At 35.0% G+C, this 24159-nt stretch overlaps 1 protein-coding gene across 1 annotated transcript in view; it reads left to right on the forward strand.

The window, feature by feature from the left end:
• myo3b (myosin IIIB) overlaps positions 1-24159 on the forward strand; it is a 163142-nt gene that overhangs the window by 47233 nt on the left and 91750 nt on the right. Inside the window, exons 11-24 of the mRNA XM_051906658.1 lie at positions 3493-3648; positions 7754-7838; positions 8204-8320; positions 8500-8604; positions 9004-9087; positions 9294-9496; positions 9878-9976; positions 10101-10215; positions 10626-10752; positions 10955-11165; positions 14947-15094; positions 18449-18602; positions 18897-18985; positions 19991-20120. Coding sequence (XP_051762618.1) covers positions 3493-3648; positions 7754-7838; positions 8204-8320; positions 8500-8604; positions 9004-9087; positions 9294-9496; positions 9878-9976; positions 10101-10215; positions 10626-10752; positions 10955-11165; positions 14947-15094; positions 18449-18602; positions 18897-18985; positions 19991-20120 — 1823 coding nt within the window. The remainder of the gene's footprint in view (positions 1-3492; positions 3649-7753; positions 7839-8203; positions 8321-8499; positions 8605-9003; positions 9088-9293; positions 9497-9877; positions 9977-10100; positions 10216-10625; positions 10753-10954; positions 11166-14946; positions 15095-18448; positions 18603-18896; positions 18986-19990; positions 20121-24159) is intronic.

The following is a 24159-nucleotide window of genomic DNA, read 5'->3' on the forward strand; positions in this document are numbered from 1 at the left end:
AATCTGGCCCTTAGGCGGACACTGTGCTTAGTGCTTTACTTTCTGGAAAATAAGGAAAACAAGAAAAGAAATTCAAACTGGACAGATGAGAATATGGGAAGTGACATTTTGCGAAACTAAATTCACATAATCACTACCCTTGTGAAAACAAAGTACACTTTAACATATATTATAAAAAAGTACTTATTGCAGAAATAATATACTTAAAGGGTTAGTTCTGTCAGGATTTGCAGACAGAGCCCAAACTCAGAGCAGCCAGGGAAGCTCAAAAAGATCTTAATTGACAAATAAATGCAATACATAAAACTGGGCAAAAACAAATCCAGATGTCAGCCAGCAGGGCAAACGAAAGCTAAAACTAACAAAACAAAACTAACAAAACACAACAGGGAAAGTAGGCATAAGATCCACAGACTAGGCTAGAACAACCGGCTACTGGAAGCACGAGTAGGGATACAAAACGAGCCAGCACAGGACAAATAAGACAAGGGCAATAAAGAGGGAAGGAAATTAGGTAGGTAACAAAGGAGAGCAGGTGGGGCAATTAAACCAATAATCAGCTAACAAAAAGGGCAGGGTTAAGACACATATGGAGCACATGGCACATAGAAATAAAAAAAAACAAAGCCATGTGCTCACACAAAACATGACACAAGAACACATAGTCAATAAGAACTCACAGACTGCGTGTCCACACTAAATGACAGCGTGAAAGCCCACGGCCGGTGAAAAACACAAGCCATGTGCTACACAGAACAAGAAAACATGAAAGCATGCGGCCGTGAGTAAATGAACACTCTACTCATACACTCACAAAGAGAGACAAAGCATGGAGCATGAATGTCCGAACACAAACACTGAACCGAAACCGAACTAGACAAAATGCCGGGATCTGAACATCGTGCTCTGCATGTACAACATAATCAAGTGGATGAAAGAGTGTACGGACCGAGCGAACTCGAAAACGCATGCTTACACAAAGACAAGACAATAGGAGTGTCAGAGACCTGTCACCAAACCAAGAATAAACCCGACCGTAGTGACAGAACCCTGACTTGTTCACCCTAAAATGAATGGACAATAGACAGCTTTTAAAAAAAGGACACAAAGTATCATGGAATGATCCCATGTGACGTGTCACATATTCTAAGTGTTATGGGGTTATACGATAGGGTTTGGTAAAAAACAAACCGAAATTTAATGTATTATTTAACAGAAATCCTCACCTTGGCCGTTGGTCTTCTGTGCACGACTGCGTGTTCATGAGACTTTATTAGTAGGGCTGCACGATTTAGAGAAAAAATCTAATTGTGATTTTTCTGGTTAAAATTGCGATTTGCGATTTAAAATGTGATTTTTTTTAAAACAATAAAAACAAAAAATTACAAACAATACCAGGCTTGTTTTGCTTGTTTGTGGGGCTGCACAGTTTGGCCCGAAATTTTGTGCTAATATATTATTTTGACTAATTATTTTTATTATTATTATCATTATTGCTCAATAAAAATATTAAACCAAATAAGAAATATTACTGTTATAACTTTCATTATTAAAGTATTTAGCATTAGTATTTAATTATAAATATAACTATAATAATTAGAAAATAATATTTAAAACTTGTATGACAAAATGTGGGGTTACCTGTTAACATGCAAGTACGTATGTTTATAAATCATTAGAAAGGTCTAAGGATTTATTATCAATATAATATTATTATGATAAAAAATCAGTCTCAATAATTTCTTTATTTTTATCAGGAGGTGTGCAAAATCAAAAATGGGGTCCAAATGGGGTCCAAAAATGGGGTCCATGTATTTAATACATGGACCCCATTTTTACATGCCTCTTATGCATCCACTGTGGAAAAAAAAAACCCTGTACACTTATGTACGCTGGAGAAAAACATTGATTATATGTTCCTCTCAAAGTTCTTTAGAGAGAGAAATTATTTTTCCTATTTTTACCCTGAATAGGATTGAGTGAGCTTTACTTGGCGCTAAACATGTCTGTTTCATACTGGACGCCAGAGAGCGCCCTTGAGCAGATACTCCAAATACTCCAAATATACGCAATATAACAAACGCTGTTCCAGGAAATCCCCAATGGCCATCATGCTATCGCTGTGACTGAATAAAAAGAAGGTAGAAACGCTTTGATTGATTAAACATGAATAAAATAAACAGACGACTACAACAATACATGGTTTATATGTTTTCTTTAAGCCTTCTTGGTTATTTCCGTAATAATAAAGTATATTTATAACCCAATGCTAATCAAAATGCTATTTCAAACACTCAACTGACGTTATGAAGTGAGTTTGGAGTAAAAACACATTAAATGTTGTCTTTTGGTAGAAAAGAAGTTCATAAAGGCTTCTTATGTTTGGAAAGTTTGTATATTTGACGTGTGTTGCTTTTTCTAATGCAGTACTCTCAGATGGAGCGTCATTTACTACTGATCACAGAGCAGCTCTTCACTAACACTCTGTGTACATATTTATATAATTAAAAATCACAGCCATTGCGATGTCATAATAACAAATTTGAAATGACAGTTGCAATTTAGTACATTTAAAATATATTAACTTTAAATTTTAATTCTCAATAACACACTGCAGTAAAAATGATAGTCAAGTACTTTACATGTGCTTTAGTATGTTAGTCAGCACATCAAAATAAGTGTACTTCTTTAAAGTATGACAAAAGTTTATTAAATCATAATTTAAAATGTACTTTAAAGAAAAACATTTAATTTTACATTTTTACAAAGTGCACTTTTTTAAAAGAGTGCTTAAGTATGTTAAAAACAGCCATGGAAGTGTTCTTTCTTTAAGTACACATAAGTGGCCTATAATTTCATTAATATTATATTCTCTGTACAGTTTATTTTTTAAATATACTTTTAAGATTTTAAATACACTTCAAGTGCACTTTCAGTTGCACTTCAATACAATTAAGAGCACTTCTTTTCCACAAGGGCATAGCTACAAAATGCAAATTGTCGATGGAAATAACTCCGGTTAAAAAGATCATAAGAATTATAAAAATGGTGACATAAGTCATGGTCAACAGGTAACCACAGTCTCCGAGGCCATAGGCCACTGTGCAGTCAACAGAGACAGGCCTGAAGACACATGATAAGAGTGTTTACACTTGATACTATGGTGATGAGAGAGCAAGACAGAGCGAGGCGGCTGGTCAGATGTTCAGTTCAGACCCAGAGAGGTTTCTGTGAGGCGTATCGGAGACTGGAGCTACATGAAGATGTACAGGTGACATGCCTTATTACCTCACTGAAGGCCTTTACATGATTATACAGGATCTTTTTATCCTGTATTACTCATTTTTCATGTTCATTTTGCTGCCGTATATGGAAAACTCCTGCTGTTATATGTGTAGTTTGTCACATTGCTTGTTTCTCTGCTCTCTTTCTTTCTGTTTGTCTTTTCTCTTTTCACATCTTATGTTATTCTTCTCGTCTCGTCTTTTATAGGTGTTTGATAAAAGATTTTGAGACGCGTCCATCAGTGACGCATCTGCTGGAGCATCCGTTCATTAAGCAGGCTCATGGAAAAGACACGTCGCTCAGGCAGCAGCTGTCCGTCCTCATCCGTGAGCAACAGGACGTGGGCAGCAGGACCAAGACCAGGTACATCCTGCTCACAACACAAACCGCAGGTGTAAATTGACCTCTCAGTTCTTTTCTGAAATGAGATCGATATGTTCATGAGCTGCAGTAAAATACATTGCAGCACGTTTAAAAAAAAAAGGCACATTAAACATTACCACTAGTTTTATAATAGCCTGCCAATCATAGATCATTTTGAAATGGTTTCAGGAGTTTTTGATTCCTCTCAGGGTCAGACCAAAGATCTGGCAGCCTTGACCATGACAGCGATCATTGTGAGGAGCTTGACTTGCATTTATCACTGTCCTCTGTAGATGCAGAGCTGTCGCAGTGGATTTATCACGTCTAAATGTGAAACAGTGAGACTTGCTGTTGTGACAATCTAGAAATATATGAATCAGACTGTGCCGGTTAAGAGTGTTTTTTATATTACTGTGTCATCTATCACCTGTGTTTTGAGGGTTTCCTTTTTCCAGCAGATGGCAGTGTTATCTGTGGAGGAATGAAACTCCTCAGGTTTATCCTGAGAGCCTGGGATACAGGAGCATTATATTCAGTCGGGTGGCATCACATCAACAGCTTCTATTAAGTCAAATGGATATCTCTGATGCTGTTATAGATGATACAGTAAAACATAATGAAAGACTTTCCACTGGCTTATCATCCAAAATTCTCATTTAGACACCCCAAAACCTGCAGATCTTGTCGAGGGGAGAGAGGGCCTGCAAATCTTGTGAATTTAAATGACAGCCCTGTCTATAGTATTCATAGTTGAGTTATAACATTAACTCACATTGGCCTTTGATTTGTTTAAAAGTGTCCATTGCTGAATGTCAAATATAAGTAAAATGTTTCTGTGTGCTGTATTCAAAAGCTGGATAAAGTCTGAAAAACAGCATGATTCTATAGATGAGGTCTATATTTGTTGATTATTTGTTTCGCCAAAACGAAAATGATAGTATTACAACTATTCAAAAGTTTGGGGTCAGTAAGATGTTTTAATGTTTTTGAAAGAAATCTTTTCTGTTCACCAAGGCTGTATTTATTTAATCAAAAATACAGTAAAAAACAGTAATATTGTGAAATATTATTATAATTTAAAAGAACTGTTTTCTATTGTAATATATTTGAAAATGTAATTTATTCCTGTGATGGCAAAGCTGAATTTTCAGCTTTATTACATTACTTACATTTTCAGTGTCACATGAGCCTTCAGAAATCATTCTAATATGCTGATTTGCTGCTCAAGAAACATTTCTGATTATTATCAGTGTTGAAAACAGTTTAATATTTTTGGTGGAAACCGCAATCATTTTTTTCCAGATTCTTTGATGAATAGAAAGTTCAAAAGAACAGCATTTATTTGAAATAGAAATCTTTTGTAACATTATAAATGTCTTGACCGTCACTTTTGATCAACTGGATACATCCTTGCTGAATAAAAGTATTAGTTACTGACCCCAAACTTTTGTACGCTGAAAAAAAAGAAGATATATTGGACCAACTTAAAATTTGTTAGTCTAATTTGTTACAGCCAAATTTAGTTTTTCTTAAATTATATTTTTATTTATTAGGTTTGGTTCAGACCAAACCTAATAATCAAAAATATTTCTTTTTCCAAAGACAAAAACATTCATATAAAGATTATAAAGGCCATATACCATACTTAATCAATATATTTTCATTTAGACATAAGACAAAATGTTGCTTAATGTTGCTAAATATAATTCTTTTTTGGCTTTTTACAACAAAAATGAAATTATAATATGAAAGTGGAATTTTCACTCAAGATAAAACTAAAAAATATTTTCTTTATTAATTTAGCTTACTTTGAAATACCTTCGTTTATTGTGATGCCTTTTTAAAATATGCATCATATTTTCTGTTATGTTCTAAATAAATACATAAAAAACACCAGAAAAATTACGAAAACCCACAATCATTTCTGCAGTCAGTAAAGCTAGCCAGTATGTGTTCTGCACATCAACGGGTTCTTTAAATGTTGTCTATGAGAAGTGTTTTTAGCTTTTAGACTAACTGAACAAAACAGGTTTAAACCGGAACTCATGATTTTCCATAAGCCAATACAAATGCACTTCAAGTAAATGACACCTTCATTCACTTTAATCAGTTCAGTTGTGCATTTGGGGTTATGTTGGGTTTGTTGCTTGGGAGATTTATTCTGGGCAAAGATATATCTGAATTCTACTACTAGAGTGTTAGATTAGTACTCTTAACCCTCTAACCATCTCTGATTCAGGGTTAGATGAGGACAGTCCTGAATTAATCTAACCCTGATGAACTCAATGCGATAAAGAAGATTTCATTCCACAAGACTGAGACACACCGATCAGGGCAGGATATACACTACTTTTGTTATTAAATGTCTATAAAGATAATTGTACCTTGTTCTGAGAAAGTAGGGGTTGGTACGCTCTGTGATTGTGAATAAGCAGTCACTAGGTTGCCAGATTGTAGCCCCTCATTCCCCAGGCCACTTATAATCTGCTAGCCTGATAGTGACAGTGAGAGAGACGTAATGAGATTATGAGCTTGGCTGTGCTCTCTGTGTTTAGTCACTGATGGCAAATATCAGTGAAGTGATTACAGAGTGAGGGAACACTGATACACACACAGAAACAGCGCCACACACACTCAGTCTGTTTCTCGCACACGTAAAGCGCAGTGTATTGCGTCTGTACGCTGTCATGTCCCCGGGGCCCGATGGGTTTTAAGAGCTGTGAAAAGAGCAGCTGCTTCCTCATGATCTAAAGGTCAGAAATACAATAGAGGGTCAAACCCTGATGAAGTGCATTCACTACACGCTATAATAGCCTTTAAACCCCAGGGAATAGACCCGTATAGAACCTGATACTGCATACATTTTTGTTTTTTGGGGTTTGCTAAGGCAAGCATCACTATTATTGTTCCTAATACTTAGGGTTAGGGTTATGAACAAACCTCTAACACTAAGTATTAACCTTTCATGTAACTAACTAGTTCTACACCATTTGTGCTGTGGACATGAATGATACCTCAAATTATGTTGCTTATTGAGATGTGCCATTACATTTGATCAGACTTACATTTTTTAACCAGGCAGATGATAAAAGACTTAAACTACCATTAAAAAGTTTATTTATTTTATTTTTATTTTTTAAAGGAATTAATACTTTTATTCAGCAAGGGCAGATTCAAAAATGACAGTCAAGACATTTATAATGTTACAAAAGATTTAAATAAATGCTGTTCTTTTAACAAAGTTAGCCCCCCCCCCCCATGATTATCTCCCCCCATTAATGATCTGAAACCCGACCCCCCCCCCACCACTCGGAACATGATTTAAACCGGAACACAACCTAAACCGAACGCGATTTCAACCGAGGGGGAACCAGTCCAGTCCTGCTCCTGGATGGCCACTGTCCTGCAGAGTTTAACTTGTCTCAACACCTACCTTGAATGCTGTTTCCGAAATTGCCCGCTAAACACTTAACTAGGGCACTATTTCAGGGGACAGCCATTTGTAATGGTTCCAAACCGCTGGGCCAATGTGGCTACAGCGCAATATCATAAAGATATAAATTCCTTTTTAATTGATTATTAAATTGTTTAATTAAGGTTTATACATATTTTCCATGACAGATTTCATTATACTACTGGAGCTGCCAGTTTGCTAAGTTTAAAATGATTATTAAACAGCAAGCACAAACTGTGCAAAAGCGGCAGCTCTTCCGGAGCACTCTGTTTCCAAATTCACTCACTCGTTTTCATTTACTCTTTCAAGTGGACTATATTAGTGGACTAATGTAGGAAATAGTGAATGAGGGTATAGGGGTGATTTCGGACACCGATGAAGTTTCTAGTATGCCTAGTAAGACCTTGATTAGCTGGTTCAGGTGTGTTTAATTGGGGTTGGAGCTGAACTCTGCAGGACAGTGGCCCTCCAGGAGCATGATTAGACCTAGAACACCATAACCCCACAGAACACAACATCTTAAAATTGTGGCACTGAGTTTTGCATTTCCCTAAAAGAAAAAAAATAATAAATAATTGTTTATGTTTCAGTAGATCTTTGTTGTTTTTAATATTTATTGATGCTGTAACATTGCTGTATTGTCTTTTATAGGCATGAACGGATCAACACTCGGAAAACCCTCATCATTGAGATCTGTCCTGATGATGATCTGGTGAACCTGGAGGTTTTAGATGAGGTATTTACTGTAGATGATCTAGCTGGAATTTAAGCAAAGGCTTTCGTTTTCTGAATCATACAGACAAATATTTACTTTTAGATCTAGAGTCAACATGAAATCAAAATTTATTGAAATCTTATTTACTTTCATAATACTCATTCCTGGACGTATTGAGTACGATCAATGCATGTTATTCCAAATAATAACAGAACTATATATCACGAAAGTAAAATAAGTTGCAAATGCCAATTCATATTTGATGACAAAATGTAATGAAATTCAATTACAAACTATTACTAAATTGTCTGCTCAATTTATGTGAATTCAGTGACTCTCTGGTACAACAAAGAAACATTTCCATCTCCAGCATCTCTCTTTTATAGGAAACAATCATTACACATCTTCACAAGCGATATCAGGAGCTGCAGATCTACACGTATGTTGGTGATATCCTCATAGCCCTTAACCCCTTCCAGACCCTCAACATTTACTCTCCACAGGTGAGATGAGCAACATCAGGCTGTGCAATAGGGCATAATTAATGTCTAATGCATACCACTTTTTGATCAAATGTGTAATTCATGTGGAATCCACTTCAAGTTGGCTTTCTGAATCAAAGCTCCCTTGTAGAGAGTGAACTAAGATGTAGTTTCCTGTCTGAAAATGTCTCTGTTCTCAGTTCTCAAAGCTCTATCATGGGATGAAACGCTCCACTAACCCCCCACACATCTTTGCCACTGCTGATGCAGCCTATCAGAGCATGGTCACTCTCTCTAAAGACCAGGTACTGCTTTCTGTGTGTCTGCACTCTCATTTCTAAAACAATAGAGAGTATATCTATCTAACATAGACATGACATAGGCTGTCTTTGTTTTTAATACTCATGTGTAATTCACCTATGGTCTCTTTTCTTAACAGTTTTTTACACTGGTTTAATTTGTCTAGTAACAATGTAATTCAAAAATTTGGGGTCAGTAATGCTGGGTTCAGAATACACAATATTTTTTGTCTGTTACGATAGTCACTGTGTCAGATAATGCGGTTTGACACCTAAATTCTTGTCGTGTCATGGACAAAAAAACATGTCAGATTACACGTTTCTTCTGGGTATGTTAATTCATGTATGTGCTGGCTCTGTACATTAATGAGTGTTTATATGTTTTAATTGTTTTTGTCTGTGTAGTGTATAATCATTAGTGGAGAAAGTGGAGCTGGTAAAACAGAGAGTGCCCACCTCATCGTTCAACATCTCACATTTCTGGGCAAGGTTGAGTACTCACACCTTTGATACACTACCTAATACAATTAATACATACTCATATGCTTCAAAGAAATACTTCAGTAGCCGACCTTTCATGTTTGATTATGGGATTCTTCATGATTTTCCCTCTAGTAACATAATGAACTATGGCTGTAAGATTTGCAGATAAAAAATCTGGGTCAGACTCATCATCTGTTGTTTTCTATTTCAAGGCTAATAATCGTACACTTCGTGAGAAGATTCTTCAAGTGAATCCCCTGGTGGAGGCGTTTGGTAATGCGTGCACGGCCATTAATGATAACTCCAGCCGCTTTGGGAAGTACCTGGAGATGAAGTTCACGCCAACAGGGGCGGTGATGGGTGCTAAGATCTCCGAGTATCTTCTGGAAAAATCAAGAGTCATCAAACAGGCTACGTGAGAAACCACTTTGCCTAGATCTGTGGCCATCAGAACATTAAAGTCAACATGCAATGCATTTTACTTCTGTAATGTGACATATTTCTGAGTGTAACATAATATTAACAAGAGAAACATTTAGGGCAGGACTTGATTTTACCCATAGGGGATTGATTGGATGGTGAAAAGTGGTCTTTGACATCAGCCAAAAAAGAAAAAAAAATTCCGAGGGGTAGCAGACAATTTTCTTTGGATTTATAATGTGTGTATAACGATCTGAATCGTTCACCATAAGACCAGTCAATATTGATGTCATGTTGACTTTAAACTTTTTAACAATTCTTTTCCACATTTTGGTTTTCATTTATTACTCTTCATATCTTATATTTTCTTTTGCAGGGGAGAGAAAAACTTCCACATATTTTACTATATCTATGCTGGTCTGTACCACCAAGACAACCTCAAGAAATACAGGCTACCCAACAAAACTGCCCCCAGGTTCTTGCGTTTATTTGTAACAAACTCAGTGCTTTAAAAAGATGTGTAATTCTGAATCTAGTTAACGTATCTACAATATTACTGACAAAAATTAGAGATTCATGTTACTTTTCTGGTCTTTCAGATATATTGATTGTGTTAATGGTAAAGCAATGCAGGACATCATCTCTAGCAAACTGTACAAGGAGCAATTTGTTGCCATTCAGGACTGTTTCCGTATCATAGGATTTACTGAGGAGGTACAGCTGAAATCCTGATTTATATTTCTTAATCATATGCAATAATTATTAAAGGGATAGTTCCTTAAGAAATAAATTTACACACCCTCATGTCGTTCCAAACATGTATTCATTTTTTTTATCCTGTGGAACATAAAAAGAAATGTATCAGAGTTTTTTATCCATAAAATAAAAGTAAATGGGGTCCAAATTTGTTTAGATCCTAACGTTCCTCAGAATATCTCCTTTTATGTTCCACAAAAGAAAGAAGGTCATACAGGTTTGAAATGACATAAAGGTGAGTAAATTATGACAGGATTTTCATTTTTTTTTGGTTCAACAATCCCTTTAAGAAATCATATTGTCAGTCAGGCTTTCTTACATGTTTATTGCATACTTCTATATAAAATAGTTTATATCTTTATATACAGGAAGTGAATTCTGTGTACAGAATTCTAGCAGCCATTTTAAATACAGGAAATATTGAGCTCACATCCACCAGCTCCCAACATCAGAGCGACAAGAGTGAGGTGCCCAACTCTGAGGCCTTAGATAATGGTAAGTGGCTTATTTAAATGATTATTTGAAAGCTGTTTTCCCTTTAATGAATGTTAGTTTCTAGGTTTGAATTTACAGAACCCACATTTTCCTCATGACATTAATCTTGCAAATGTGTCAGTAATAAATTGGCATATGAGAGACAAAAGATGAGTTACAGATCCATTCCTGATGTTCTTCTCTTGGTATTTGCTGTGGACAGCGGCCGCTTTGCTCAGTATTGGCTCTGAGGAGCTTCAGGAAGCTTTGACCTCCCACTGTGTGGTAACTCGAGGAGAAACCATCATTCGCACCAACACCGTGGACAAGGCCACTGATGTGAGAGATGCCATGTCTAAAGCCCTGTATGGACGGCTCTTCAGCTGGATTGTGAACCGTATTAATGCTCTACTGCAGCCTGACACTAACATCTGGTACGGCAAAGTATTATCCTTCAGTTTAATGTTAAAATATACCCAAGCCTACCATTTTACAAAGTCCTTTAGCAATTCATTGACACAGCTTAGGCCAATTTGAAATTTCAAGATAGTCTTAAAGGAATAATTCACTCAAAAATGAAAGTACTGTCACCACCCTTGTTGAAAAAGAAGTGCACTTAATTATTTTGAGTGTGCACTTGTTGTGTTCTTCAAATCTTAAATGTATATATTTTTTTTAAAAAAAACTGTACTTGCAGATAATATAATATTAATGAAATAAAAGGCCACTTAAGTGTACTTAAGCACACTTTCATGGCTATGTTTTTAAAAGTGTACTTAAATGTACTCACCGCTGGCAAAATGGGCTTTCAATAAAGCTTGGCTGCCTATGCAGTAGAAAGGTGAAAAAATGTTTGAAATTGGTGCTTCCTGACTAGAGAAAACAAACAGGTAGGAAAACACTCATAATGCACTGGGCATGTTGTCACTCACAAAGGCTGCAAAGAATTGTAATTATAGAGAGAAAGCTGTGACGGAAAATCTGAAAACCTCCGTGTTTGTAGTCAACATTTCAAACTTGATGACCATGAACAAAGTGTTTTAGGCCAAACGAAAGGGAAAAACTGAAAGAAACTTCCTTTCTGTCAGTTCCGCACAAAGCAAAACGCCGTCGCTTACAGGTAAGAAAGCTGTTGCCATAGTGTTCCATTTTTACTGTTATGCTGTTTAAAGAGTAGACAAAGTATGATACACTTTTCAGTGCTAAACCTACCTAACATTAGCCACGTTTACATGTACATTTTTTTGTCATTCAGATTAAAATCATTCTGATTGAAAGATTCGGTGGACTGTTTACATGAGATGTTATCTAATCCGATATGGTGTTTACATGTGCCGGCACTTTCAGTCGAAATGACATTGTGACATGCACACATTAGCTTATGTCCTGTTTGCCGCCTTTTATTCCTGTCAACATGAAGTTCCTTTATTTCTTACGCACGCTATTTTTATGTAAAGTGTTGCTCTTAATCAAGCAACAGCGTGAATTTGTAGCATATTACTGCTGGAAGGTATGAGGAAAAGACGGGCGCAGGAAGCTGACCTTTTTGGTGGCTGTGCATCTCTAAGGAGCATCTCAATACTACCCCTCCCTCTCCGAAAAGCAAAAGCATGTCCGTAGTAATAATACACTGAGTTCCTTCAGTGTATTTAATCAATGTGTTGTTTCAGTTTTACTCCAGTTTAATTTTTCCGCCGCAATTGTGCACTCTGACGACCCCCGATCTCTTGACGTGATGACGTAGACGTAAAGTAATCGGTTTAACGAGTTTACATGGCAGACTTTTTATTTTGTTCTGTTTATAGAAAGGTTTATCCCACCCCTCTTAAACCGATTCAAATTTCATTCAGTTTGGGCATTTTTATTCCGATTGAGATATGGAGCATTGTCATTCGGATTGGACTTTTAAACCGATTACAATGCTCCATGTAAACGCACCTATTAACTGTTCTGTTAATAACCCTCTGTCGGTCCGCACTGTAAACCTGAATGCTCAAAATAATTAATTGGTTTGAGTAGGGTAAACTTAAAATAAACAAATTTATTTCAATCAAATTAACTTTTGAGTATTTAGAACTTTCTTTTTCTATTGAGTTCACAGTAACCTGAATTGTTTTATGAACTTGTTTCTTTTAATTTAGACAAACTTAAATTAAATTTTTTTTTTTCCAACATGCTTTGCCATGACACTCAAAAGGGAGAGAGTAAATGCTAAAAATTAAGTGTTATATAATGTTTTTTTGTTTTTTGTGCAAGATTAATGTAAAGTGAGAGATTTAGTAGTGTTTAATGTTTTGCTATGCTAATTTAGAAGAGTTTCAGTTATGCTGAGTTTTTTTCATCATGGTGACGAATGGAGCATGAGCGTAGTTTGAGAACAGGTGTATATGTTAAATGTTTGGTAAAACTTTATTTTACAGTGTCATTGTTATACATGTTACATGCAGTTACTGGAGTACTGTAATAACTATAAATTATGCATAATTACTTGCAATTAACCCTAAAACAAATCCTCATCCTAACCCTAACTATATAGTAAGTACATGTAGTTTATTATTATAACTCAGTACTTAAATGCATAATTACACTGTAATACTGACACCTTAAAATAGTGTAACCAAATGTTCTATATTGCCGTTTCTACTACTAAAAATATTTAAGTTGAGATTACATTATAATTTTAAGTTGTTTAAGTTAAATTGTTAAAGGAACACTCCACTTTTTTTTTGAAAATAGGCTCATTTTCCAACTCCCCTAGAGTTAAACAGTTGAGTTTTACTGTTTTCGAATCCATTCAGCCGATCTCCGGGTCTGGCGGTACCACGGCGATCGGCTGAATGGTTTCGAAAAAGGTAAAACTCAACTGTTTAACTCTAGGGGAGTTGGAAAATGAGCCTATTTTCAAAAAAAGTGGAGTGTTCCTTTAAGAGCAATTAAAATGTATGAGTACAAAATAATAATCTGCCAGTTCTGCTTATTTAAACTTTGAATTTCTTAACTTAAACATTTTGATATTTTTTTTTGTTTGTTTGTTTTGCCAACTTATTCGGGTTTACAGTGCAACTGTTGGTGGGCGGAGATACAAAAATACGGAAGTATAATCTGTAGTTTTCACAGAAATCCCCTGCAGCAGTCAACTTTTTTTTGCTGACAAATACACATGAATTTCCCAGTCCAGGTAACAGAGAAGAGTAAACATTGTTCATTTACATATACTTCTGACACTGTAACAATACAAAGCGGGTTGAAAATCTGTGAAGTTACATTTTAAAGTTGGCATAAATCAGAGGTTGCGATAGTCTTTTCTTTTTTACTTTTAACATATCCGAGTGAAATGGCTTCTCGAACAAGAAAAAATGTAGGGCGGGGCTTGATTTTGCTTATGCGGAATTGACACACGAGTGGTCATTTAAGATGGTCACCAGCCAAACCAATAGATAAATAGAAAACAACCTTTTACCTGCTGGGGAAAAAAAATAAATCTTCCCAGCCTGATTTAGGCAGGCTTTTTCAGCTACAGTATGTACCGTTGAGCTTATCTTTGTGGATTGACTATTATATCAAGTTAATTTAACGATAACTTAAAGGTAATTTCTAAACTTTCGTCCCATTCTCCCTCCTTGAATCATGCGCAAGCATCTCCAGCAATGACCTCCAGTCTAACCAGCTCAGAATATTAATATCCTCAGCAAAAGAAGAAAAGAGCTATAAAAAAGAGGTTTGTATAAATTTTTGATACAGAGTTACATTGAAAAAAATTATATGCAGATGATTAAAAAGACTTCAGAGAGAGTGGAAAAGCCGTTCATTGATCCGAGTGAATCCTGTCAGACTTCAGCCACGGGCTTGTCAGAGAAACTCACATCTTCCACCTCGATACACACAATCCAAATTCTGCCATTTCCACTCCAATCATCAGCACATTCAACGTTATTGCCACTAATAACCTGTTAGTGGGAGCAGAAGGTGACCTCTGGTCGCTGTCTGAGGAGTTTGGAGGAGATCGCGACTGACTGAATGTTCAGAGACTAGCACGCCAGCTCTTTGTAATTTGAAATGACATACTGAGGCAGACCTGTGTTTTTAAAGGTCTTTGTTTTTTTGTTTTCTTGGTTGACAGGTTGTAAAATATTTAGTTGTTTGGGTCATTAGTGTGGTTAAGGCCTTAATGTGTTGTGACGGTCAGCTAATGTTTGGCTCTTTGTGTCTTTGAAGTGCGGCTGAGAGTGGAATGAATGTGGGGATTTTGGACATCTTTGGTTTCGAAAACTTCAAGAAGAACTCATTTGAGCAGCTGTGTATCAACATCGCTAACGAACAGATCCAGTTCTACTTCAATCAACACATCTTTGCCCTGGAACAGGTAAGACTTTCTCTGTGCACAAACACCTCTAAGCAGGTGAATGTTAGTTCAAGTTGATCTTAAACCCACCAATATTTGTCCTTGAATACATCTCTATCAGTTTAAATAGCAAAGAAAGAAAATGGAAAAATTAGTGAAATGTGTAATATTTTCTCCTCAGTAGAAACTCTGTGCCCCTAGAACCATTGTTTAGTAGTCTATCAAGTGGCCTGGCACTTTCTTATGACTTATGAATTAGTCAAATCAGTTTGATTTGTCATATGTGGCATATGTAGTATACTTCAAATCTTTATATTTTTAAAAACTGTACTTGCAAATAATATTATATTAATGAAATAAAAGGACTTAGAGAGACTTTTAAAAAGTGCATTTTGTCATGCCAAATTAAAAGTTTTACTTTCAAGTACATTTGAAAAATTTTGTTTTTAATAATCTTTTCTCATGCCTTAATGAAGTACACTTGATGAGTTTACTAACATAATAAAGCACATAATATTATTATGTTATTATAAAAAAAATATTTGATTATAATTTTATTTGTGTTAATCAAGTGTGTTATTCAATATTACATTTATAGTTTATATATATACTAATTTATAACTGCATCATTACAAATGTTTAATTACAAATTTAAATACATAACACACAAGTTTCAATAGAAATGGAATTAAAGTATATTTTAGTTTAACATGAATGCTTGTCAGTACATTTGGCAGTACACCTCATCCATATATCAAAGACAATGGATGTAATTATGAAATTACATTTAAAGATTTACTTAATAAACTATAAACTATGATACATTTAATTGCAATCAACATTGCATTTAGTTCTCACTGAAGTATATTAATTTGAAGTATATTATTTCTGTAATAAGTACTCCTTTTAATAGTATTCAAAAGTGTTTTCAACAAGTTTTTTTGCTTTGAGAATGTTTTTGTTTTACACATTTTACACATGATCTGTGATATAATGAATTCTGCATGTACTGTGATTTATTTACTTTTAACTTTAATTTCAGATTACATTTGTGTATTCAAATTTTATATGATTATTTCCTGTTTGGCTCAATTTTATAAACAAACATAGATAATATATAAAACTATAAAACTGGATTATTAATATTGTAGCAAATACGTTGTTGATAAGATGATTCAAGTGTAAGGCCGAAATGTATTAAAATAATAAATGCAGTTTTGATTTGTCTTTTAACATCTGTACACATTCTTGGTGATGTTAAGGTACAGTATTACATAATGTGCTGATTAATTAGTCTAATTAATCGCACATCAAATTTGGCTGAGAAATTACCCCCAAAAGATAATTTAAAGTCATTATTGTGTTAAATAAGAAAAGCATCAAATAGACATTAGAAAAAGTAGCTTTAGAAAGAAATATTTAATTTGATTCAACATAGAATTTATTACACATAAACTAATTTAGACTACAACACAACGACCGTAGTTTTCTCTAGTTCACATTGGCCACAATTATTGGCACCCAATTATTGCAACGTCCTTTTCCCAAGATAACAGCTCTGAGTCTTCACCTATAATGCCTGATGAGTTTGGAGAACACCTGACAAGATATCAGAGACCATTCCTTCATACAGAATCTCTCCAGATCCTTCAGATTCCCAGCTCCATGTTGGTGGTGCTTCTCTTCAGTTCACTCAGCTCATTTTTTATAGGGTTCAGGTCAGGGGACTGGGATGGCCATGGCAGAAGCTTCATTTTGTGCTCAGCGACACATCTTCGTGTTGGTTTTGATGTTTGTTTTGGATCATTGTCCTGATGGAAGACCACGGCCCATTATTGGATTTCTAGCAGAAGCGGTCAGGTTTTTCTTGAAATCCTCTCAAACAACTTGTGGGGATGTAGGTGCTGTTTGGTCATTTTTTTTAGGCTTTCTGAGACTCAAGACTCAACTAATTTCTACAATTCTCCAGCTGTGATCCTTGGAGAGTCTTTGGCCACTCAAACTCTCCTCCTTACTGTGCATTAGGACGATTAAGACACACGTCCTCTTCCAGGCAGATTTGTAACATCTGTAGTTGATTGGAACTTCTTAATTATTGCCCTGATAGTGGAAATGGGGATTTTCAATGCTTCAGCTATTTTCTTAAAGCCACTTTCTGTTTTGTGAAGCTCAACAATCTTTTGCTGCACATCAGAACTATATTCTTTGGTTTTTCTCATTGTGATGAATGATTATGAATTTCTAGGGGTGCCAATAATTGTGGCCAACATGTTTTGGAGAAAAACATTTATTTCATAATGTGATTTTCCCCCCACTTTCAATTCTTTTCCTTCAATGAAAGGTTAGAATTTTGTGAATTTTTTTAATGAAAGATCAAAAGCATAAACAATGCAGATTTATTTTCACAGCCGCCTTTGCTCATATTTACTAAGGGTGCCAATATTTGTGGAGGGCACTGTGTGTGTGTATATATATATATATATATATATATATATATATATAGATAGATAGATAGATAGATAGAGAGAGAGAGAGAGAGAGATAGATAGATAGATAGATAGATAGATAGATGTTCGACGCACACGCATACAGTATATACAGTATGAAATTATACTCTAAATAAGAAACTAAAACTGCCAGTAGGTGGCGGTAAATGTTTAAATGAGTAAGTAATAGAGTCATTTATTCGATTCGCTCAACTGGCTGAATCATTCAGGAATAAAGTAAATGGCTCTTTTTCTAAATGAGCCATTGAATCATTGGTTTACGCGATTGATTCGCTCAAAACGCTGATTCATTCAGTAATGAAACACTGCTGTGTGTTGCTCAGAGATGCACAACAGTTCTGCTCTGGCTTTACAGGGAATATTTTCGTTGGCAAATTTGGACAAAAACAGACTATATTGTGAGTAAAATATAACACAATATTAACTTCTTGAACTGTTGTATAAAATTATTGAACTGTTGTATAAAATCAATCAATTTGCACTTGTGCTATTCGGGACAAAATCAGCATTGGTGTGATATTGCACTTGTTACTCGTGTGATATACCTAAATATATCATATAAATATGAGACAAAACTCATACAGGGGCATTTTTGCCCTGATATCTTGAATTTTAGGGGCATTCTAACTGCATTCTATAGGTTCTATAGGAGTTGTTGCTCTGCTTCATGTTCATCACCAATCAACTGTATGAAATGTAAGATGACCTATGTAAGTCTGGGGCGGGCGGGAGCGTTAAATGGATTCAATAATTTTTAAGTGTAATTTTTTTCATAACTAATTAATTAAAATGAACGCATTAAATTGACATCCCTGATTATAAGGTATACACATCTGTTATGAAATAGTGTGTCTGTGTGTTTGTTCAGATAGAGTATCAGAGTGAGGGTGTAGATGCCAGTCTGGTGGAATACGAGGACAACAGGCCCATTCTAGACATGTTTCTTCAGAAGCCCATGGGTTTACTGTCTCTGCTGGATGAGGAGAGCCGCTTCCCACAGGCCACCGACCAAACACTCGTTGGTAATACTTTCTACTTAGTGTTTCATCATTGCTGCATATTCACTGAGTAAACGCCTAATTCACATTAGTTCATGTAAAATCACTTATATGATGTTCAGTATACATTCTTTTTAAATAATAATGCTAGATTAGCAAACCAGTATTAACTGAATAGTTCTCATTGTGTTTAAATAATTTTATGTATGAGATTATATGTACGTGAAATGACTATAACTATTCCAGTTATTTTGAATAATGCTGAAGATGTATCAGTTTAATAAGATTCTCCGCTCACCTTTAGTGTTTGTATTAAAGATAAGTTTCAGGATAACCTGAGAAACAAGTACTTCTGGACACCCAAGCGTGTGGAGCTTTGCTTTGGGATCCAGCATTATGCTGGCAAGGTAAAGAGCTTCAATATTATTTCAAAAAACCTCACTTTTTTCTTCTTCTTCTTCTTCTTTTTCTGTACTTACTGCTTTATATGAATGGGAAACTCGCAAAATAACTCCTTCACATTAAGCAATTCATGTGTAACTTAAGTAGTCCATAACTATGTACTTTATTCATTTGTTCATACATTTTTTAAATGCTATTTTACTAACAGCTGAAATAAAATTAAGTATCAACAACTTAGATCAAATTCATAGCTCTGTTAGGTTGATAATAATAATAATTAATGTATCGTATAGCAGTTTTTAAAATAATATAGATATAATATATATAGAATAATATAGAAATAACACAGGTAATATAGATGTCATGGGTTGCTGTAGCTTTAATCCAGAAGAAGAGATGTGTGACACGGAATCAACGATGAAACAATATTTAATAAACACAAAAAGCAAGAATACAACACAATCTAGAACTCAAACACAGGCAAAACAGTGACAGTGAAAACTATGACTAGAAACAGAACGTGATCGTGACAACAGGTTGATAAAATTTTTAATGTTTTTGAAGAAAGTCTCTTATGTTTAACAAGGATGCATTTATTTAGTCAAAAATACAGTAAAAATGAAATAAATATGTATAATATTATTACAATTTATTACAAATTTAATTTATTCTAGTGATGCAAAGCTGTATTTTCAGCATCTTTACTCCAGTCTTCAGTGTCACGTGATCCTTCAGAAATCATTCTAATATGCTGATTTCTTATTATTATCAATGTTGAAAACAGTTGTGCTGCTTAAAATTATTAGGGAAACCATAATACATTTTTGAGGATATGTTCATAAATACAGCTTTTATTTAAAATAGAAATATTTTGTAACATTATTTACTGTTATTTTTCATCAATTTAATGCATCATTGCTGAATAAAAGTATTAATTTCTTTAACAAATCTTTTCACACGTAAACGTGTAATAATTCTGTTTATTAAAATAATTGTGTTTCTCCTGTCAGGTCTTGTATAATGTCAGTGGTTTTCTGGAGAAGAACCGTGACACTCTACCTGCAGACATTGTGGTGGTTTTGAGAACGTCAGAGAACAAACTTCTGCAGCAGCTGTTTTCCAGCCCCCTGACTAAAACAGGTACCAGAATCATTCTGTCACCTCTCTAGCCAATCAGACTTGATTGTCAGGTCAAATACTGTGGTGCTAAAGAGCATCTAGGAGTTTGGAACAGAGTGTCATTTTATTGGACAGTTCAGTAATGGTGTTAAAATTATCCTAATTGCTTGAGATTGTCCTACATTAAAATCTCTGATGGTGGACTATAAAATGTTAAGATTGTTGGTGTGAATGTTTGTTGTAAAACATAAAACATGAAAGTGATGTTGTTCACACTTCAGCCCAGACACCTGTTGTAATAAGATTGATTCTCTTTGTCATTATGTGATAGTTTTTTGCTCCTAAGCTAAGGTCAATCTCAGGTCAACAGAACCGCTAACAGGTCACATTACTGAGAGAATGCAGTGATGTGTGTTTCCACAAATAGGGTACAAATTACAAAAATATGCTCTTAAAAATGCATACATTTTTAATATGAAACGTATTAGCATAAAAGTATAAAAAAGTATTGGTTGCAGGGCAAATAACGAGATTGCAGATTTATCTTAAAGCAAATTCAGAGCTAGTTTGGGACCAGATGTTGATTTGTAGTTATTGGTAAGCTTATATTTCCCATAAATTCAATCAACATCAAAATGTGTTTCTTTTATGTAAACACAGTACACTCGGTACACTGCATATACAGTGGTGCTCAGCATTATTGGCACCCTTGGTAAATATGATCAAAGATGACTGTAAAAATAAATCTGCATTGTTTATCCTTTTGATCTTTAATTTATAAAATTAGCAAAAATCTAACCTTTCATTGAAGGAAAAGAATTGAAAGTGGGGGGAAAATCACATTATGAAATAAATGTTTTTCTCCAAAACACATTGGCCACAATCATTGGCACCCTTTCATTCAGTACTTTTTGCAACCTCCTTTTGCCAAGATAACAGCTCTGAGTGTTCTTCTATAATGCCTGATGAGTTTGGAGAACACCTGACAAGAGATCAGAGACCATTCCTTCATGCAGAATCTCTCCAGATCCTTCAGATTCCCAGCTCCATGTTGATGCTTCTTCTCTTCAGTTCACTCCACTCATTTTCTTTAGGGCTCAGGTCAGGGGACTGGGATGGCCATGGCAGAAGCTTCATTTTGTGCTCAGTGACACATTTTTGTGTTGGTTTTGATGTTTGTTTTGGATCCTTGTCCTGATGGATGATCCAACCACGGCCCATGATAAGATTTCTAGCAGAAGCGGTCAGGTTTTGAATTTTTATCTGTTGGTATTTGATAGAATCCATGATACCATCTGAACAAGATGTCCAGGACCTCCAGCAGAAAAATAGGCATACAACATTAAAGATCCAGCAGTATATTTAACCGTGGGCATGGGGTACTTTTTATCCATGTGTGCACCAAACCCATCTGGTGGGTTTGCTGCCAAAAGCTCTAGTTTTAGTTTCATCTGACCATAGAAGCCGGTCCCGTTTAAAGTTCCAGTCTTGTCTGACAACTGAATATGCTGGAGATTGTTTCTGGATGAGAGCAGAGGATTTTTCTTGAAACCCTCCCAAACAACTTGTAGGGATGTAGGTGCTGTTTGATCATTTTTTTTTTAGGCTTTCTGAGACTCAAGACTCAACTAATCTCTGCAATTCTCCAGCTGTGATCCTCGGAGAGTCTTTGGCCACTCAAACTCTCCTCCTTACTGTGCATTAGGACGATTTAGACACACGTCCTCTTCCAGGCAGATTTGTAACATCTGTAGTTGATTGGAACTTCTTAATTATTGCCCTGATAGTGGAAATGGGGATTTTCAATGCTTCAGCTATTTTCTTACAGCCACTTTCTATTTTGTGAAGCTCAACAATCTTTTGCTGCACAGCAGAACTATATTCTTTGGTTTTTCTCATTGTGATGAATGATTATGGGAATTTGGCCTTTGTGTTTCCTCATGTTTATACTCCTGTGGAACAGGAAGTCATGGCTGGACAATTTCATGTTCATGATCACCCTGGTGTGCCAAAAAAATGTAAATATGAATGGGAATATACTTCAGAGATATTTTACTCATAAAAAAATTCTAGGGGTGCCAATAATTGTGGCCAACATGTTTTGGAGAAAAACATTTATTTCATAATGTGATTTTCCCCCTACTTTCAATTCTTTTCCTTCAATGAAAGGTTAGATTTTTGCTAATTTTATGAATTAAAGATCAAAAGGATAAACAATGCAGATTTATTTTTACAGTCATCTTTGATCATATTTACCAAGGGTGCCAATAATTCTGACCACCACTGTAATAATGCTGCACTTAAAAGTATTCATACACTACTGTTCAAAAGTTTGGTGTCAGTAAGATTTTTTTTTTTAATAAATGTATATTTTTATTCAGCAAGTATACACAGGACAATTTTTATTTTTGTTTTTCCATTTGACAGATTGTCAAGGATTATATAAAATGATCCTGTTTTAATGTTTTAATTATTTAATGGCATGAAAGGCATTGTACTGCTTTTCTTGCTCTGTTAAATATGTCGAACAGTACTTGATCTAATACATATCAATTCTCTCTCTAAACATTGCTTTAAAATATAATGGCACACCGATTTGTACCCTTTTCGTGAAAAGTGCCTCCATATTGAGTGTTTGTGAAAGTATTGAGTTAATGGAAATTCAGCACCCATTTGAAAATGTCTGGTCTGACTTACTGATGTTGCTGTAGAGCATGATTGCATGAACGTGGTGTGTAAATGTTCAATATCAAATAAGTCAGCTGAATTCATATATTCTCGGCACTTTTTGTGTCTCTCTCTCTCTATCTTTATAAATACAAATCTCTCCCCCCATTATCTCTGGAGTGGCTGATCTCCAGGCTGAAGAATAGTGGAATAGAATGGAAGGATAGAGCTGTGGATGGATGTGTTTTCATTTCCTCTAAGCTGTCCGCTAGGCTCCCGCTGGTTCTTTGCTATCTACTGGAGTTTGGGATATTCCTGCGATAAGATTTTCAAATACCCAGAGGAAGAAAAGCAGCTATTTAGCCCAGTAAACTGCTTTTCCTCTGCTATCGTTCTGCCAGGCAGGTGCTTAATAAAGCCAAGAGTTGCTAGACGGTCACTAGACTTATTGAGGTGTGAATAGGAGCATACTGGGTAATTATAAGATGTGTATTTTCATACATCTCTTTAGTTAAGCCATTATGTGGCTGGCCGCTGCCTACGGCTACCTGTTAATGAGTGTGTTTAGTGAGAAACCAATGAAAAACTCAGAGATTTGAAAACCAGAGTGTTTTTAAATTAATGTGTTGAGCTTACCATAAAGTGTTGGTTAATTCGCTAAATGGAATAGGATAATTTCCTTGGTCAATTTTGAGGTGTGTGTGTGTGGAGAAAGATATGTTAATGGTTGCTTCCCATTTCACACCCTAGATCATAGATTTTTGAAAGAATATAAAAAAGTGTATGGATGATTTAATATTTCAGTGGATTTTTGAAGTGGGCTTATGTTCATGCTTCCTGATTTTGAAAGTTAAAATAAACATTCATATTCAATGAACATGATATTTAACATTGCCTAAATGTAAACCCACATCAAAGTAAAATGTGGTCAATAAGATCTTTTTATATTTTTCATTTTAATGAATACTTTTATTCAGCAAGAATGCATTCAATTAAGTGTCAGTAAAGACATTTATAATTATACTAAATATTTCTATTTTAAATAAATGCTGTTCCTTTAAACTTTCTATTCATCAAAGAATCCTGGAAAAACATGTTTTCCACAAAAATATTAAGCAGTGCAACTGTTTTCAATTGTGACAATAATAAGAAATGAGCAGCAAATCAGCATATTAGAATGATTTGTTTTTTTTTTTAAATTATAATAATTTTTCTGCATTTTAGTGAGCAGAGACTTTGTTCAATTTTTATTTTTTAATTGAATGGTATGAATGGTAATGTACACTCCCTTTTAATATAAATTGGATGTATACCTAACTGTAAGAACAATTCATTCACATGAACATAGATACCCAGAAATACACTGCTCTGAAGAACCTGTAATGAAACATTA

The sequence above is a fragment of the Ctenopharyngodon idella genome, chromosome 9, assembly GCF_019924925.1.
Source record: "Ctenopharyngodon idella isolate HZGC_01 chromosome 9, HZGC01, whole genome shotgun sequence".
Taxonomy (NCBI): domain Eukaryota; kingdom Metazoa; phylum Chordata; class Actinopteri; order Cypriniformes; family Xenocyprididae; genus Ctenopharyngodon; species Ctenopharyngodon idella.